Source organism: Haemorhous mexicanus, chromosome 12 (assembly GCF_027477595.1).
Source record: "Haemorhous mexicanus isolate bHaeMex1 chromosome 12, bHaeMex1.pri, whole genome shotgun sequence".
NCBI classification, from domain to species: Eukaryota; Metazoa; Chordata; class Aves; order Passeriformes; family Fringillidae; genus Haemorhous; species Haemorhous mexicanus.
In genome coordinates, this window is record NC_082352.1 from 6930911 (window position 1) to 6949775 (window position 18865).

An 18865-nucleotide genomic window follows, 5' to 3' on the forward strand; every position below is an offset into this window, starting at 1 on the left:
TTCATTTTATCTCATTCAAATTGAGGAAGTTACTTGTAAATAGTATCAAGTGGAGAATGCGAATGCTTTAGGTAATAATCTCATGTAAAGAGTAAATTCAGGTACACGACTCACAGAGATGCTATTTGTGGGGCACACAACAATGTGGAGTTTGAATTTCACTTCAAACGGACAGCTGATGATATAATAATACCAATTTCAGAGGTGATATTCTGTAATTTGTGGTACTACCTGTCTTGACTATTCTCTTATTTATTATTGCCTTTATTCCTTAAAAAATGAGATACTTCCAATGTCATTCCAGTGAAAAATTGAAGATGACACAGGAATCTTTAGGAGTTTTGCTTTTGGAAATGTGTGTAAGGCTGTAGATTTCTTGATTTTTCTTGTAGTTCACAGAACAAAACCATAAAGATGTGTGAGAATGCAGGTTTGCTTTGCTGGGTGCATGTTCTGAAAAACTTGTTTGGGTTTGGTTTGTACCAGGAGTTACAAATGCCAATGAAGCCTCATAGAGTCATCAGAAAATAGAAAACCCATGTTGCAAAATATGTGCCATGTTAATACTGTTTTTCTTAAGTTTTATTCCACTGAGATGTTAGAAACAATTAGCTGACAGAGCAAAGAACTGTTCAGTTGTTGAGTACATATCATTACCCTACTTTACAATGTGACTTCACAGAAGTAATTATTTCCAAGCCAGCCCTTAAGTCATTTCCAGAAGCAGTAACATGTACAGTGGTGCTATTTGCCATTTTCCTGGCCAGTGCTAAATGTGCATGTATTACAGTTCACTTTTCACCCACTTTGTGAAAATCTAGACTTCATCAAGAAAATACTGCTCAACAGATACCAGCAGTGAAAAACATATAGGAAAAAAAGCATATAGAAATCCAGTCTGTGCATTCAGATAACAGAATCACCTTCTCTTTTGTGCCTTTCCTTTCCTCATTACTGAAGTTCATGTGAAGCTGTTCAGAAAAGGAGAATCATCCAGCTGGATGACAAAGGTTACAGATTGCATATCTATTAAAAAACCACGAGCATTTAAAAACTGACCTTGTTCTGACAGCCTGAAGTCTGTCTGCATAGGAACAGCCACAGCAACCAGGTCATTAGGGCTGCTGGAGATGTTTGCTGTGACAGCCAACTGAGCTTTGCAAGGGGAGGCATTAAAAAAGTGCTGCGAAACTGAAGGATTTAAAAAAAAAAAAAAAACAACAAAACATTATTATGTGATTGGTGGTGTCTCAGCATAGCTCCTGGATTTGGTGCTCTCCTACCCAGCCTGTCCAGTGGGAAGGATATGTGCAAATCAATCAGAGAAAAAACCAAATCTCTTGTCTGAAATAAGTGCTGGGGAACAGCTGAAAGGGTGGAGTGAGGGTACAGAGGCCCAGAGTGCTCAGCAGAGTATTCCAAAGTAACCCAGCAGTGTAAGGAACCTTTCAGGTGACGAGTTACCTGGTACATGAGACTGGTCAACCTCCTGAGATGGTCCACTGTGTGTCTACTTGAAAGTACAGTTAATATTTTGACAAAAAATACCTTTCAACCAAGAAGAATGGCTACTGCACTGTAATTATAAAGAGATGGGCACAGGAGCAGTGTGTTCAGGTTTTTGGGAGGCACTGGTATCAATATGTTGGGAGCTGTGCACTGGATAATGAGAGCAGCAGGATTGGGCTCCGCCAGGAGGAGGAGGAAATCAATTGTGAGAGTCTTGGTGAGTCTGCAGGGAAGGGGGGAGTGAAGTGGCAGTTCCTCTTATGTACAAGTGTAGCAAGTAGTAAAGCTTTGCTGAGCTGGCCTTCCATAAACAGGCAGGCTTGAGAGAGTATTTCCTTTGTTCCAGAGAACAACATGGAGTTTGCAGGGAAAGCAATGTCCTGTTAAAAACATCCCTTTTCAGGCTCAAATATGCTGTTATTCAGAATCAGGTGTAGGGCCCTTCCTGGCTTCCCAGGATTTGTTGTAGCTGCATGTGTTTAAGTGGATAGGACATGGGTGTGTTGTCCCAGAGCTCAGTGGTGAGGAGCAGAACCTGTGACAAGTGTGAGAGTAAACAGAGTGGGAGGAATGTCTCAGAAATCCCACTGTCCCCATTCCCTTGGACTAGCAGCTGTGGAGCTCTTGCCTTGGTCCAGTAGTAATGGAGACTTAATGCAATCACTGCTAATTCTAAAATGTCTTTAGTGAAATTAGATTAATGAATTTCAAGGTAAAAATGTACTGCTTAAGCAGCTTTTATTTCGTTGGATGACATGTAATGTAAAATCTAAATTCCCTAAGCATCACTGTTTGCAGGTTGCACATGAATGCCCTGAGCCCTAAGACTTCACTGAAGGGCCTCTCTCAAAAATGAGGCACTGCACATTGAGGAAAAAGTGAAACTGTCCAACTCCTAAGTTTAGAGCAAAAGATGAAGCAAAATTCACATTGATAGGAGCTGGCACAAATCATCTGAGCTGAAAAGTTGTGGAGTGTTTGAGAGTGGGTGAGCACTGCAGTTGTGATTAGGCAGCAGGAAGTCCTTTATAATTCACTTCACTGTACTTGGAGAACTTCCTCGCTGCTTTGGCAACAATAACACTTGATTTTTTAATTTGGCCTGTGGGCAGCTGATGGCAGGAGGTAGCTGTGTGCTCTCCCTGAGAGACACAAAAGTGTGTGTTTGTCAAATCTGACTTGTCCACATGTGCAGATCTGTTAGGACATGGAACTTTGGGACTCTATAAAGAAGGATTTCCTTTTTATGCCAGGTCCGTTATCTCTTGGAATGGGTGGAAGAAGACTTGGAAGATGAGGATGACACAGCCAGTACATCAAAACCAGAATTCTGCCATCCATTATGCCAGTGCTCAAAATGTGGGCCAGCACAAAAGGTTAGAATATTTATTCTGTAAAAAGAATAATTTAAATTCTTGTAATGTAAGTTTTAGCTCCAGGAAAGTAGCATTCATATTGCCCAGCACCTCTGTCTCTCTTCTAAAAATAAATTAACTATATACAGATTTTCACACTTCATCTGATTGTATGAAATTGTCCTTTTTTAAATGGAATTGTTGAAAATTTTGGATGCAGGAACGGTGTTCATGGACTTGCACAATGTCTAATGGATTGAGAAAGCTTCACAGTTTGCTTTTAGGATATGTGGAGTGCTGTCAGGAAGGTTTGGGCCACTTTGAATAAACATTCATTCTTTTCTAAGCCTCTGGTTCTCCTTAGTTTACGCTGCTACTGGCACAGCATATCTACTTACCTGTTAGTAATCAGTTCAGCAAGGAATACCTGCTAATCCCAGAATCCATGTAATGCTGATAAAGTCTTTTTTTAATTCATGGCATCTTTTCTGCAAGCCAAATCTAAATCCTCTTCAGAGATCTGAACTAATTACAAAGACTTTCTTTTCAGTTGCAAAGATTTCCTTCCCCCTAAATTACCACACACTGTAGAATAGAATGAGGCTTTACAATACACTCTTTCTGTGGTTTTTTTGTTTTGTTTTTTGCTTGGGGTTTGTGGGTGGGGTTTTTTTTGTGTGTGTATGTGATTCTGGTTTGGGTTTTTTGTTGTTGTTGTTTTACATAAGGAACAATCCCAGCTTTTTGGAAATAGAAATTCCATAACTTGCCTTCCAGGAGGTGTCTGAAGGGGTACATGACTGGATAAATCATTGCAAAATAAACCTACCTACAAATTTTCAGTTGATTGGCTACTTTGGGGTTAACAGCACTGTGAGATGGCTTAATTTCTGAATTCCCCACTGCCACCACACCCTTATTTTGTGCAGGCTTAGAGTGTGCTGTTGTCCTTGAAGGCTTCATTTTCACACCTTTGTGCTTTGTTCTCTGGTAAGGGCTGTCCCTGTGCCCTCAGGACAGGGATGGTGTGCTAAAGATGCCAGAGCTCAGTCCATAAAGCTCATTTTATTGCTGACAGGGAGGGGAATGGCATCTGCTGTGGAATTTACTTGTCTGCTGAATGAGAAGAAGGAACTTGCTAGTTAATCCTAACCCCTGTGCTAGGCAGGCACGCGTTGAAAGCACGGGATGAAAGGCTGTGCACCACTGTAAATGTCAGGCAGGCACAGTTTGCAAGAGGAGGGAAAGAGGGTGTTCTGTACAGCTGGGTAAACTGTCCTCCAGGTGCTTTCCTTATCCTGACTCCCCAGGGCAGTCTGTTCTCTGGGCCACTCTTGCTTCCAGGTGAGTTAAATTAATTTTAGTTTGTATCCTTATTACCCCAAGCTTCATGTAGCATTGAGGTGTTTATTGTCTGTTTCAAAGAGCATAAATATCTGTGTAAATCAGAGTAACTCATTACACTGCCTCATATCCAGTATGAGCATCCTAACAGCTGGATAACAACTTTCAGTTTTAATTCTGTCTCAAACTGTGCTGCTTTAGCCTCTTTTTAATACCATGAAGACTTTGCCTGGAATTGCTCTCCATGAAGTTATCCTGTTGGAAGAAAAGAGATAACAATAAAAGTAATTTTCTGTTGAAAATTACCAAGCTGCTCTGCTTCACTGACTTTTTCTGAAGGCCTCAAATTAGACTCTAGCAGAATTTCTTGTAATGCCCATTTTATATAAACTTAGCAGGTATTTGGCTATTTCATTGATAAAAACAAAGATTGTGTGTTTTCCTCTACAGAAGTTTTCCAAGATCTGTGCCAATGGGCTGGGGGTGAATGTTTCCAACCAGGATGGTTTCACCCCCCTGCACATGGCTGCTCTGCACGGGCACGGCGAGCTGGCATCGCTGCTGCTGCGCCACGGCGCCAGCGCCAGCGCCAGGAACACCCAGCTGGCAGCACCCCTGCACCTGGCCTGCCAGAGGGGACACTCCCAGGTAACCCTGCCTGGCACAAAGCTCCCTGGCACCCACGGAAAGCTGCCTGGGGAAATCGGCAACCAGGCTAAGCCAGGAGCAGAGAACATGAGTTTGGCGGTTCTGGATTTTGTTTTCAGTGTCTAAAATCTCCAGATGGAAAGGGGAACTTGGAGCTGAAATTGTTTCAGCAGACACCTTTTCTTTATGAAAGTATACATGACATATATATATAAGCATCCATGACTTAAAATACTGGCTTAATGCAAGTGGTGCAAAAACCTTCTGTTGTATTTCAAATGCTTTAAACATCCCTTGTGCAGCTGAATCCTCTGTGTACATTCCTCTGTACCTCCTTCTCTGGGTTATGTTTGTGTCTTCAGTAGCCACAGCAGGAAATAGTTACTGTAGATTCAACTCCTTGCTTAGATCATGAGCTGATGCAGCTTTGAGGCAGCAGATAACTTGCCCCTCACTTAAGTCAGGGAAGCAAAGGTAGTGAAGGAGAAGCATGAGCTCATGGGGGAGGGTGTCAATACAGGAGGGAGAGTAAATGAGACAGGAAAATAACAAATGTGAAAAAGCAGGGGCAAAAAGGCAAGTGGAAAGATGCAGAAAAGCAGAAAATTTGGAAAATTAGAAAAGCGGAAAATTATTTAAAAATAAGTAGCTGAAGACTGCAGGAGGGAAAAGAAGAGGATTTTGAAAGTGAAGAGGATAGGAAGACAAAGTACTAGAGAAGCAAGAAAAACTCAGAGTTGTAGGTTAATTCATGGGATAGTTGTAGATTAGTTCATGGGGTAATTACAGTATAAAGAACTCCTTCCAAGTGTTGTGATGAGTTTGGAAAAGGGTGCTGCTGCTGTGGTGGTTTGGTTTTGATGTTTTATTAAGTTATTGGCTATATTTGTTTTTCACACACCTTGAGTTTTATTTTCTGGTCTTTCTTGCAGTTGCTTACATTTTTCTTTTTAAAAGTGGGTGTTAAAAATATGAAAATTAGTTTTATACTCACTACTCCTACTCAGTAAGACTGAAGTTGTTTTTTCTTTCAATAGGTGGTAAAGTGTCTGATAGATTACAATGCTAAACAAAATAAAAAGGATATATATGGAAATACTCCCTTAATTTATGCATGCTTGAATGGGCACTATGAGACTGCTGCCCTGCTGCTGCAGGTAAGATACTGCAGAGTGTTCTGCTGGTATTTCTTATGTGAAACCTGTGCTTACCCAGTACTCAGGATGAGTATTTTTAGTTATGCATTTCTCTGTCAAAAAATACTTGGGGAAAGAAATGAGAGTTTTTGTTAACTTACTCCTTTCAATCCCATCCTTAACTTCCTCCTTTCAATCCCATCCCTTCACAGATGTTAATTAGATAAATATTACCTTGCAGTTGTACAGGTAGCTGTTTTTATGGAACTCTTACGTGGCAGGTTTTCTCTCCTGGGACTCTGTCACATAGGGTTGGGGGTTTCTTAAGTATCTCTAGAGCTTGGAATATGTAATAGATATATGCAAAACCAAAATGAGCTGATCCATGAAACTGGCTGGGGGAGGGAGCAGCAACGTGGCCAGGTGGGTTCTTGTGGCTCTGGTGGTGCAGCTGCCCCGGGCCCTGTGCAGCTCTGGGGCTGCTGCTCCTTTCTAACTGTGATCTCCCTTTGCTGTGCAGCACGGAGCCTCCGTGAACCTCTCCAACAGCAAGGGCAGCACCGCCCTGCACGAGGCCGTGGCGGGCAGGAGCGAGGCGCTGGTGGCGTTGCTGCTGCAGCACGGGGCCCTGCGGCACCTGCGCAACGAGCGCGGCTGCACCGCCGCCGACTGCGCCGAGCCCGTGAGTCTGCACGGCCTGCCGAGGCTGCCAGGGCGGGGCTGGGCAGGGGGCAAAGAGCCCTGAGCTGGCACAGCAGGGCTGCACACTCTGAGCTGCAGCCAGCCCGTAGCAGGGCTATAAACACTGAGATGCCTGTTCCTTGTGCAGCCCAGCCATGGTTCCGGTGGCCTGTGAAGCCACTTGTGTTTCTAGAATAAGTTATCCTAGACTAAAAGGATGAGTCTAGAAAGAGTGGGAGCACAGACCTAAATAAAATGAACAGTAAAATCTCTGTAATGGCAGAGGGAGCAGAAGTTGGATGTAGGCAAATAAACACCTTGCACTAATCAGTTGCGCTGGCAGCAGCGTTCCTTGTCCCAGCCATTATCTTCTGCCCTTCAAGGCTTTTGATTCCTTTTATCCTGCAATAGATCACTCTGACCTTCCCCTTTATTAATAGCAATAACAGTATATGTCATATAAAATGATACAGAATTATTTCACTCTTTAAAGGACTCCTTAATGTGCTTAAATGGCCTCTGAGATGTAGCTTAATGACCACAAAATTCTGTACTGAATCAATTTTGGTGTGTATGTTACCATTTAAACTGAAATTGGCTTAACCATAGAGTAATACAGCTTAAAATAAGAGGTCAGGACTCCATCATCATCACTGCTTTACAGTGTAACTTGCAGAACACTGTTTTTGTCCCTACTCAGAATGATATAAGTTTGTTTTTATAATAAGCATTAATTAACACTCTCTGCACAGACTGAAATACTAAAATGTACTGTTGTTTTTCTTTAATAATGGTGAAAATGGAAACTCTCAAAATCAAGAATTCAAACATCATGAAGTTGCTGGAAGCAGCACCAAGCTATGTTCCCACATCAGCAGAGGGAGAGAAGGAGAGTGAGCAGCATGTCACTGGCAAGATAAGGAAAAAAGGTACCTGTGATATTTCCACTGGTATGAATAAAAAGGGATTTAGGAATTCACAGGTGGCTATATCAAATATTTTATGTAATTGCTATACATACCATAATAGAACAATTATTTTTCATATTTATGATAGGTAACACCTAAAATACTATAACTAAATGCAGCAGACTTTGTATTCTACTCATGACATCGGTTCAAACTTAGTTTTCACCTACTTTGGGGTACATGTGTGAATGTTACCTACAAAAACATTTAAAGGTAAAAACACACCACATTTGAGATTATATAATTAGCCATGTAGGAACTTGTAGCCATGTGCATTTCAGTGCAAAGCAGAACAGATTTAAATGACTGTTGGGTGTCATTTAGATTGCCCTAAAACAGGTCAGGGAGTGACTCTTCATTAGTTATTGTCTCTCATGTTTTGGGACAGAAATAAGAGCTACAGAGGTGACTGTGAACCTTCCAGCACAGTTTGCAGAGGACTTCGAGCAAGTGGCAGGGGGTGGCACAGTGAGGCCATGAGGTGCAGTGACAGCACAGCTGGGCTGCAGCAGGGCCCTGGTGCCTTGGGAAGGATGAGTTACCATCCTTTTGATACCTTTTGTCTTGCAGTGTAAACTCTGACCTTGCCCTTTTTTAACAGCAATAAAATTATAAGTTATATTGAATGATGCAAAGTTATTTCACTCCTTAAAGGAGTTGACACTTGGCCCTATCTTAATGTGCCTAAGCAGCCTCTGAGATGGAGCTTAAGGACCACAGATTCTCCCTCCTCACCTCTCACCCCCAGTTTCTGATCTGCCTTATCCACTGCTCCCATTATGGTGCCTCAGAAGTTTTTCAGGTGAATTTTCAAGTTCTCTGCCCTGGGGATGTAAGAAAAGCTATGCCCCCTGAGCTGGACAGCTCAGCAAAGGACCTGATGCTACCAGAGCTGTAGAAAGAAAACAGGGAGGCTGCAAAGTAGGAATCAGGGTAGATGAGAAGTAGGAGTGCTCATTTCAGCACCCATGAGTTTTCAAAGTAACTCTTGCTTCCTTCCCTCGGAGAGATTATGCATGTCTCATTAATAGAAAATCACAATTAATCACAGCGTGCTGACACCTAAAAGTGAGAATAGTTCTTTCAAATATTTTGAATAGTTCTAAAAGAGCAATAGAAGATATGAGTAATTCTAATGAAGAGGTGGTTTAGCATCTGTGTGTTAATTCAGGGCCTCAGAGTCCAGATTTACAGTCTCTTCAGAAGCTTGTCCAGTTGTTTTATCTGAGGAAGAATGGTTACTTCTGCAACTTAAAAGTTTTTAAAATTTCCAAAGATAAATCACCACTCTACTTCAAGTTGGCACAGTTATAGTTTTATGTTCAATTGAAAATCAGAACTCCTAAGTGAGACTCAGTTGTAATTTTAGCTGCCTGTTCTTTTAAACCCTCAGTGCATCCTAAGCCCTGTGAGGAAGCTGATGATCCCATAAGCAGACAACTTCAACTGGTCCAATCAATTAACAGATTTAACAAGTAAGCAGAGAAGCTTGCTCAGAGTGGGTTTGTTGTTTCCCATAAGCAAAGGAGAAATGCAGCTGCTAACAAAGGCCCAGAGTGGGTCAGGGCTGGTTACACATGACATGGTGGTGTGCCAGTGGATGTTAATCCTGCAGGGCTGGCAGAGTCACATCCCCAGGCAGATGTTCTGGGCATGACAAGCTCACTGGGGTGGAGAGGGAGGGCTTGAAAATGTATCTAAAATTGGGATTGCACTAATACTTGGTGGTGTACCATCAGTTAAGTGTTTCAGAGCCAGACTGCTTAAAAATACTGTAGTGATGTTCACTCCTTGGTTGGGTTTTGCTCAGTATCTTCTTAAGCTCTAATGTCTGTTCCATAGTAAAATAGAGGGAATGTGAGTAGGCTGCGGTTCTGGGAAGGTGTTGTCAGGGAGCTGCCTGTCTCTGGTGAGACAGTTCCACCTTGTGGAGATTCTGAGAGAGGCTTTTATGAAAGGCTTATGTGAAGACATTTAATTTCTTTGATTTCTTTAAAATCTTCTTTAGAGAAAAACATTTACGGAGAACAATAACAAGAGATAAAAGTGCCCCTAATTTTGACTATCACTTATTGCATCAGGTAAGTGGAAATACTTGCTCAGATTGTTCTTATATTACAGCAAATATGTTTGTTTGCTCTGCTATTGCTCTGGGTACATGTAAGAGAATGTTTACTAGTGGTGGTCGTTGAATCACAGAAGTTCTGACCTGTTTGCCAAATTTCATCATTGTTCAAACTTCAGTGGTGCTTCTATGACACCTCTTGAACATTCTTTCAAATATCTTAAGCCTCTTACTGCAGGTTTCATCTCTGCTTTCTCTTCTGTGTCCTGTCCAGCAAAACCTAGAACTGAAAAACTCTGCAGCTTCTTGGAGCTCTTGCTTTGGCAAGAGAGACGTTTTTCAGTAGATTTAAATTGGGGTTTGCTTTGTAAGAGGAGATGTTTGCAAGGGTGACAGCAAACTGCATGTTGCATTGTCATTGTCTTCTGCCTCCTTTACACTGGCTTTGACTCTCATTGCATCTTCTGCTAGGCCATTTCAGAACACTAAATCAAGAGAAAAATGACCTGTCCAAAACAAAACAGTTTTTACCAGGTTAGTCCAGCAGCTGCCCATCATTAGACTGACACAGCTTGGAAATGCAGACTCTGCAGCTCATGTCCTTCTGGAAAATGGGATTCTCTTCCTTTTCCTACAGCCCTTAGAAGACTGATTATTTGCCAAAAGCCTTGAGATCACTAAATTAATTCTATAAAGCTAATATTTTATTAATTCTTTCTAAATGATTATATTCCACTACTTAACCTGGGATTTACATTTTATCACTGTAGATCACTGAAGGCAGTATGTAATTTCAGTACACGGGTGTCAGAAAACTAATATGTGACCCTGATACACTCCAGCCCTGTTCTGTGGTTGTGAGTTCATACAGCTGTGGCTGAACTAATTCATGAGTCCCTACAGCTCTGAATTGTTAGTGGATTTAAATGCTAGTGGATTTAAATAAACTCTGTCTGCAGCTTTTTCAAGACTGTTGCCATTTTTTCAGCACAAAAAGCTGCTTTCTCCTTTCATTCTTTTCCTAGAAGATCTGTCATTGGCATGCTCGCATTCTCTTTATTTCTTCTGGTTATTTTAACATTTGCAGAGTGGCCAGTAATCCAGGCCAGCCACCCACTCTGTACAGCAGAAACCAGAGCAGGTGTGGAAATGGAAGATATGAATAGTTGGAACGACCAGAAAGAGGCACTAGGGGGTGGGGAGGGCCGGGTCTCTTCCCTGACAGGTGACCTCTGGAAGCAGGGAAAAAAACTGCCTTTGCCTTCAGCAGTACCTGGGTGACCCTGGCTGTTACTACTTCCACTTTTCTTAATAGTAAAAGAAATGGCTGTTAATTTCAAGTGCATTGAGACTTGCATTACAAATGGTGTTTAGAAGAGTTGGGATGCTGTTGGGATAGTGAGGTGAAAATAAGTTTTGGAATGTCTGTTATGTTTCCCGGTCTGGTACTGATGTGTGTGTAGCCTGGAGCAGGCTGGCCTCTTGTTTTCTCCTATGTAGCCCAAATATAATTACTCCCTTACAAAGTATGCTATTTTAATCTTGGCTGTGTTCTCAGTGTCATGAAATTCACGTGATAATAATGTCCAAGAAACACTATCATAATTTTCCTTCATAATGAAGAAAGCAGATGCTTTTAATGTACCATTTCTCTCTCCTCACAGATGGCTATTAAAAGCTTTGATAAAAGCAAATTAAAATCTGTTGGAATGCTGGAGCAGAGCACAGGTCAGGTGACTGACTCGGGGTGCAGCGGTGAGTTTGTGGAAGATGATGACACGGCAGCTCCTCCCCGCAGTAAATTACTGCAGCGCAGACACACGGTCAATGTGCCACTGCCAGCAGAGGGCAGCGACAGCGGCTCCTGCAGCCCTGCAGCCACAGGGCTGCCGCAGGCACCGGACTGGCAGGGCTCAGGTCCACACCCCTGAAGGGAAGCACGGATTTGAAGCCCAGAGCTGAGGAAGTTGGTGGTGTGGATTTCAGTAGCCCTTCACTGTGTGTTACTGTCGGTGACAATGACACACCCCAGTTCAGAGCAGGCACAGGCTCTGCAGTACAGCTGGAATGTTCTGGCACCCTGGAGCCTGACTCCTTTGTTCATATTGGAGGTGACCACACAGCCAGATCATTACTGATCTCACTAACAGGGACGTAATGAGCTAAAGGCAGCAAAATTGCTTTCCTTTCTATTCAGCACTTATTAAAAAGTTCTATGTAACAGTAAACCAAATGAAACCCTGTATTGTATTTTTCAGCCACCCACTTTGTTTTAAAAGTCTTTGAATAATTTTTGCATTTTCAGTTTTTATCACTACATTCAGAATTAAATATAAATATATTTATATATATAAAAAGATATATTGGATAACAAGGTATTTATTGCCAGAGGTAATTGAAATGTCTCTATTTTTATTGTAATGTTACAAACCATTATAGTATATATTTCTGTGTATTTCAGTAGCTGGGCAAACAATAGTCCATAACATCTGCATTACTAATGTGAAGGGATGTAATCCTTGCTAATATCTCAGCAATGCTCCCCTGTACTGGAGCTGCAAGATCAAGCTCTTACAGAGGAGCCAAGATACTGGGGAAAAAGTGGAGAGCCCTTGACAAAGGTAAACTTTGGGCTTGCTGTTCACAGCCTAATAAAAAAGCAGAAGCAAGCAGAGGTGCTGCTTGTGTTTTATTGTAGCATGCATTTTAAGTTGCTTTTCCCCTCCTCTAAAGGAAGGAATGCAAAAATGCACAATTACTCATGAATCTGATCCTGGGCAACAGCCACAGACTAAACTGCTTCAGAGCCTGCTCTGGACTGCTATTAAAAAGGTGAAATTGCCATTATCAAAGGTACTTCTCACATCAGTGAGTACTGGCTGGAAAAGGCCAAATCCTGCCCCATTCCCAGGGGTGATCACTGAAGAATTGAAAGCTCACAGGGAACTACCAAGTGGCTGCTTAGATTTGAAGTTCATTTTCTACTGTTCGGTTATGGGAGGCAAAGCTGTAAATAGCAAAAGCCAGGTTTTGCAGCACAGTATTTTTTTATTCTTGGCTCATCACATCCAGCTTGCATTTTATTTCATGAACTGTTTGTATAAATAATTATCTTAACTGTGGTATTAGTAAACTACCTGGCAAAATACAAAGCTGGAAGATAGAGTGCTGGGTTTTTCAGATAACTTTTTAATCTAAGAGGTAAAATGTCAAATGACATTTGGATTTGAGGGTAATGTGTTTATTTTTCTAATAATTTATGAGTTCATCTGATTTTCTGATGTGCCTTGGATTTGTGCCAAATGATGGAAAGAAAAAACTAGTAAAAGAACTCTTGAAAATACTGTTTCCTTTGAGTGCTTTTGTCCAGGCATTGAGTCTATTACAGATTTTCTTGTTTGGTTTTGTAGGCATTTGAAGACTTTATCCTCTGTTTACTCCTGGACCTTCCTTCCTCCTACATTTACAGATAATTTTAGTAGGTTGTGTTGTTTGGTGTGATTTATGCATAGAGGTGTACAAAATAGAACGGTTAGTGAAACTCAGCATTTTCACATAACCTCCTTTTCTAGCTCTACATTCAAATAAAAAAAAAAAAATGTTCAGCTATTACAAGTCAAAAGACAAAAAAGGAAAGAGGTAAACCAGGTTTTCCTTCTTGTGACACTATAAAGATGACCCAGAGTAAGTCATTGGTCCTTACCTGTAGCAAGAATAATCCAGGTATTTAAGATCTAGTAGACTATTATAGAACTGATTCCCAAATTACAGAGTGAGAATTTTGCTTGTGTTTTATTGTAGCATACATTAACTAAATTATTCTTCAGATTTCTCAACCGTATAGATAAGAAAAATCAGTTCACCAAACTTTGGCTTCAGACTCAGTAAGGGTGGTAAGTCTGAAGAAATTTGGCACACTCCGGCTATCACTAAAGCTAAGGCATCCTAATTACAAACAGAGAAGCAAAATGCAGTCTAAACCAAATGAAACAAAAATAACAAATGTTTCATCTTTTTAACCACATTCAGACAAGAAAAACACACCCACTAGGGCTCACTTGAAACAAGTTTATTCTGTTCCAAAAAACACTGCAGTTGGAATCATACACGATCCTGTTAAATTATGTCAGATAAGGGGGTTGTGGTGGGAGAGTTTATCAGCACTTTACAGTATTCATCCTACTGATTTCCATAACCATATTCTTGAATAAAGGTACAGCACAAGTTCAGTTTTACTTTATGCATGCAGGAGTTGCAGAGTTTAGGAAAATGGTCTGTCTTTTTTTATCCAGGTAAGAAACTCTCCAGCCATTTGATACAAGTGGAGGTAGTTGTAAGAACACACGATACCAAGTGTCTGAACAGTGCTGTGTATGACACAGTTAACTTGCTTTGTCTGAAAGCCCAGGAACTGACAGGGGAACAGCTCAGCTGTTTGCTGGTAACATTTCTTTACACAGACTGCCTGATGGGAATCCCCTGATCCAAAGACTATTTGGATACCTTCATTTTAAGTTTCCATTAAGGACTTGAGAGCCGGTGACTGGCTGGACAGGCATCCTTCAGGGGCTCAGGGAATCTCCTTTCTAACACTTCTGTGACAGAGTCTGGACAGACTTTAACTCTGAGTGGCTGTTCCCTGTCTCACTTGGCTCCTGTGTTTGCTATCTCCAATAACAGCAAGTTAAGTGTGTGCAGTGGCTGAAAGCAGAGCTTACAGTGAGGAAGGGGCAACAAAACATTCATGCTAATGAAGCCATGGGGAACCCCACACTGCTCAGGCCTCTTATACTACAAAACTTTAAGTTATAAAATCCCCCTTCTTAGATTTATTTTACAAGTTATTTGTTGGCCTTTTATAATAATAAAAAAAAGTCAAGAAGCGTAAACATTTTCAGATCTTGCATTCTGCCTGCTAACAGCATTTTTCCAGGCTATTGTTTGGCAGCCTTACAGTAGTATTAATAATCATCCTCTTCATCAGAATCCAACACTTTCCTTCTGTTGAACTAAAATGAAATACACAAAGGGAAAATTGAAGGGTCACGGTAAATGCAGGCTGGCACAAGCCTTTCCCAGTCCATGCACGTGGCAGTGAAGGCACTGCCTGGCCAGAACCCCCCCAGGCCCTGCCTGGCCCAGGGACACAGGACAGAGCTGGGCCAGGCTGCCCCACACCACGCTGGCCCCAGGAGCTCTGCTCTAAAGGAACCCCAGCACCCACCAGGGCAGGGCAGGAGGTGCAAATACAAACTTCCACCCTGAACTGGTCCCACACAGGCAATTCTGCTGCTCTACTTTATACAACATTACGTTTAGGAAAGAAAACTCACCTTCACTGTTGTTTTCTTTTCTGTTTGCTGACTCACTTTTTCAAGAATTTCTATCAAACCTTGTTCTGATACCTAGGAAAGTCAAACATAATGTGGATAAACACACTCTGAGAGTATCATACTGAATCAAAATTTCCTTTCTTACAAAAGGCTTTTGATGGAATTACAATAGGCTTTAGGAGCTATTTACAGTTTATTTAACTTACATTATAAACATCTTTTTTTGGAGTGAATTTGGTTTAAAAATATATATATGTGAGAAAGAATTGGGAAATATACTCACCTTTCCAGCTAGCTGTCCAAATCTAGCCATCTGTATAAGATAATTCTCTACTGCTTTTGCTTTGTCTGGTTTCACAAGTGCTAAATTGCTTACTGCAACAAAAACAGGCTCTGTTCATTTGGGGTTACAACATTCTCCAATACCTTCACTAGTACAAAAAAAGTGACAAATGTCCCTAGGAAACAATCTTCTTCATGCCAGGGTCATGAAATAAATTGAAAAAGGCACTTTCATTTATGCCAGGTACAAGACAGTTATATTTCTTAGTTTTAAATACTTGCTTCTGATTAAACAACTTTGACTCTTCATATAATTCCTTCTACTAATTTAAATAAAATCTAAAACACTAACATAATTCAGATACTCATCAGCCTCTCCCTTCTAATCACTGATATTGCCAACTGAAAAGCTGCAAGTTTTATCTTCTCAGCAAAACCAGTATTTTTCTAGTCTGGCCTCTGTACATCACACTTCTGAGGAGTCACTTAGATGAGTATTTTTAATTAGGAAGTTACTTGGATACTCACATCTTGCACGAGCTGCTTGATCAAGAACTTGAGCTAAAATAGTATTTCTTATCTCTGCTTCCCTGTAAGGAAAAGTGAAGCACACATTAAAAGTGGGATTTCAAACGCCTAAAATAACATGCACAGAACAGCAAATGACAGAAGACTTTTGATTTGTGGAAGTGGCTTCTTGAAGCCACTTCAAACCTTCCATTTACATGACATCTTTCACAGCATTTCCTGGGAATGTCCATTTCTTCTGGACATTTCCCATTTCTGAAGTTACACAGCTGGTAACATCTTCCAGGAAATCAAGGTGGAGTTTCATACTTACACCTTCTCACTGGTCAAGATTACATTTTAAGAGACAAAAGCTGTGCTACCCTTTAGATCCTGCATTTATCCATGTGGAATTGACCCCAAGGCAGTGCAAGGTAGAACAGGCACAAGGAATTGTCCATGCAATTCCAAAATCAAACCAAAGCTCATCTGTGTATTTAGAACTTTTCACTAAATCTCCATGTACTTACAATATTTGATATAAGTATCTGCAAAACTGGAGCTTTAGTTTGTGAAACTTTAGTTAATACAGACTTGGACTGTGCAATGTCAGCTCTTCAAACACTTGGTTACAATTTTCCCCTTAACACAAATACTGAACACTGTTCCCCCACTGAGCTTCCACAAAAATAATTTTACTTCAGCATTTTAACTGGAATAGGCATCCCAGAAAAACCAAATCAACTGGGAAAGGCTCTTCCCACTGCAATAGCAGCCAAACCCAACCCAAACTCACCACTGACAAAAAGCACCAGTTTGGGAGGAGTTCTGCCAGCCTGCAAGACTTGGATCATAAACTCCTAGCAACCCTGAGGAGCCAAGGGTTCTGCCTCCCAGAAGCAGCTGACAGTGGGAGGGATGATGCTCCCCAGAGCACCCTGCTGCATCACTGCAGCTCAGGAGGTTACTGAACTCAGACAGGTGCCAAGGGAAAATGAGCTGCTGCTGCTTTTTCATCGTGCCCTCCCACCCCAGCAGGGCTCAGGCAGCGTGGTCATGGCACGGGAGCCACACCTGCATCAAATCTTTGATCCATTTCAATTCCTTTGTTGGTGGTTTTCCCAGCAACAAAACAAATGTGGGGCAGCATTCCAAAGAAATTAAATACTAAAAAAAAAAAAAAAAAAAAAAGAGTAAATAGCTAAAGATGATTAGATGCAAGACCAAAATTCAAGTCTCATTTATACCTCTGCTTTGCTTCCTGTTGCGACGGATCAGCTGAAGGATCCTGAAGAAGAGATCAGAGCAAATTTCACAATCCAGAATCATTCCACACAGGACAGAAAGTGAAAATATTCCAGCAGCATTGATGGAAGATAAACTTGCCTGCTAAACCTGCCTGCCCATGGATGAGATGCTGGAAATGGGAATCTGCTGCCCTAGCAGATAAATGTGCCACCCTCTGCTCTCCTCACAGCACAGTCATGCCAACAGTGGGGTGAGCTGTTCCTGGGCTAGCCACAGACTCCTGGGGCTGGGGGCAGGAAGAGGCCTTCCCCTGAGCTCTAGGAAAACAGGCTTCTCCAAAGCCCAGAAAACTGACAAAAGCATTATAGATCCATTAGAGAAGTTAAGGATAAGTAAAATGAAACGTAACACATTCTCAGCATGGCAGCTGAAATCCCAGAATCATGGAATATTCTGAGCTGGAAGAACACACAAGGATCATCAAGTCTAACTCCTGAAACCAATGAAAAGTTAATGGGGGGGGGGGGGGGGGGTCTACAAAAGTTGGTTCCTGCATTAAACACTAATACATATGAAAAACAAAAGGGGTCAAACTTCCAAGTCACTATTACTGGCAACTATTCAGAAGCAAGTAACAAAAAACTGAAAAACCCCTGAATTTTATATGGAATCAAGACCTCAGATTTTACAGGTAACAATTAAAGGTGTGAAAGCAGGATGGAAAACCACACAGACAGGAAATGGGGCTGGCTGGAGGTAGAGTTCCTTCACAGGAACAACAAAATTGACACTTCATATAAATCCATATACAGATTGTGTCAGAGGATGGTGTCCAACTCCTTTCAGTGGTGCCCAGCAGAGGACAAGGAGCAATGGCCACAAACTAAAACACAAGTTTCACTTCAACACGAGGAAGAACTTCTTTCCATGGAGGGTGGCAAAGCACTGGAGCAGCTGCCCAGGAGGGAGTGGAGTCTCGTCTCTGGAGACATTCCAAGCCCACCTGGACGCGCTCCTGTGTCAGCTGCTCCAGGTGACTCTGCCCTGGTGAGACGCTGGACTGGATAATTTCCAGAAGGTCTTTCCAGCCCAAACAATTCTGTGATTCTGTGATTCAGCTCTAAAAACTGAGATGGCTGGAAAGGCTAGGAAGGAAATCTATGGAATAGTGAGTGGTGGGGGCGGGAACTTTCGGGTGCCGAACCTCCCAAGGCAGGAGCGGAGGGAGGCGGCGGCGGCGGCGGCGCCGGGGCTGCGCTCGGTGCCGTTTCCAGCCAAAGCTCCGGCTGGGCCTCTTCCCGCTTCCCCCCCAGCCTTGGTCACGCACACGCCTCTCCTCTTCCCCTCCGGCCCCCGAAAGCGCTTCGGGCGGAGAGTCGGGCCCTGCCACACCCCGTGCTTGGCCCCGATCTCTCCCGTCCCTTCACCCCGTGCTTGGCCCTGATCCCCCCGTCCCCTCACCCCGTGCTTGGCCCCGATCTCGCCCGTACCCTCACCCCGTGCTTGGCCCCGATCTCGCCCGTACCCTCACCCCGTGCTCGGCCCTGATCTCGCCCGTACCCTCACCCCGTGCTCGGCCCTGATCTCGCCCAGCCGCCGCTGCCGCAGCGCCTCCAGCTCCTCGTCCGCCATGGCTGAGGCCGCCCGCGCCAGGCGCTGCCAATCCACCGCCGAGCGCTGCCCCCGCCCCGCCGCGCCCTCTCCAGGCGAGGCCAATCCACCGCCTATTCCCGAGCCCCCTGAGCAGGGCAGGGTCACCGGAGCAGGGGACGCAGGGACGCGTCCGGGT

At 42.7% G+C, this 18865-nt stretch overlaps 2 protein-coding genes across 4 annotated transcripts in view; one reads left to right on the forward strand and one right to left on the reverse strand.

Moving 5' to 3' along the window:
* ANKRD27 (ankyrin repeat domain 27) overlaps positions 1-13047 on the forward strand; it is a 55000-nt gene extending 41953 nt beyond the window's left edge. The window contains exons 22-29 of one of the 2 annotated variants that reach the window (XM_059856990.1): positions 2763-2885; positions 4659-4856; positions 5894-6013; positions 6513-6674; positions 7494-7602; positions 9035-9116; positions 9650-9722; positions 11371-13047. In XM_059856990.1, the coding sequence (XP_059712973.1) occupies positions 2763-2885; positions 4659-4856; positions 5894-6013; positions 6513-6674; positions 7494-7602; positions 9035-9116; positions 9650-9722; positions 11371-11637 (1134 nt within the window). In that variant the 3' untranslated portion in view covers positions 11638-13047. The remainder of the gene's footprint in view (positions 1-2762; positions 2886-4658; positions 4857-5893; positions 6014-6512; positions 6675-7493; positions 7603-9034; positions 9117-9649; positions 9723-11370) is intronic. The other variant, XM_059856991.1, reaches the window with a different exon arrangement.
* Positions 13048-13760: 713 nt separating this feature from the next.
* PDCD5 (programmed cell death 5) lies at positions 13761-18755 on the reverse strand. 2 transcript variants are annotated; one of them, XM_059856996.1, is made up of 6 exons: positions 18643-18755; positions 17076-17116; positions 15850-15911; positions 15323-15414; positions 15040-15111; positions 13761-14715 (listed from the first exon to the last, which is right to left on the reverse strand). In XM_059856996.1, exons 1-6 carry the CDS (start codon positions 18706-18708, stop codon positions 14668-14670), a joined length of 381 nt encoding a protein of 126 aa, XP_059712979.1. In that variant the 5' UTR covers positions 18709-18755; the 3' UTR covers positions 13761-14667. The 2 variants fall into 2 exon arrangements, with proteins under 2 accessions (XP_059712979.1, XP_059712978.1); XM_059856995.1 differs by having other exon boundaries at positions 18637-18751.
* Positions 18756-18865: the final 110 nt, after the last annotated feature.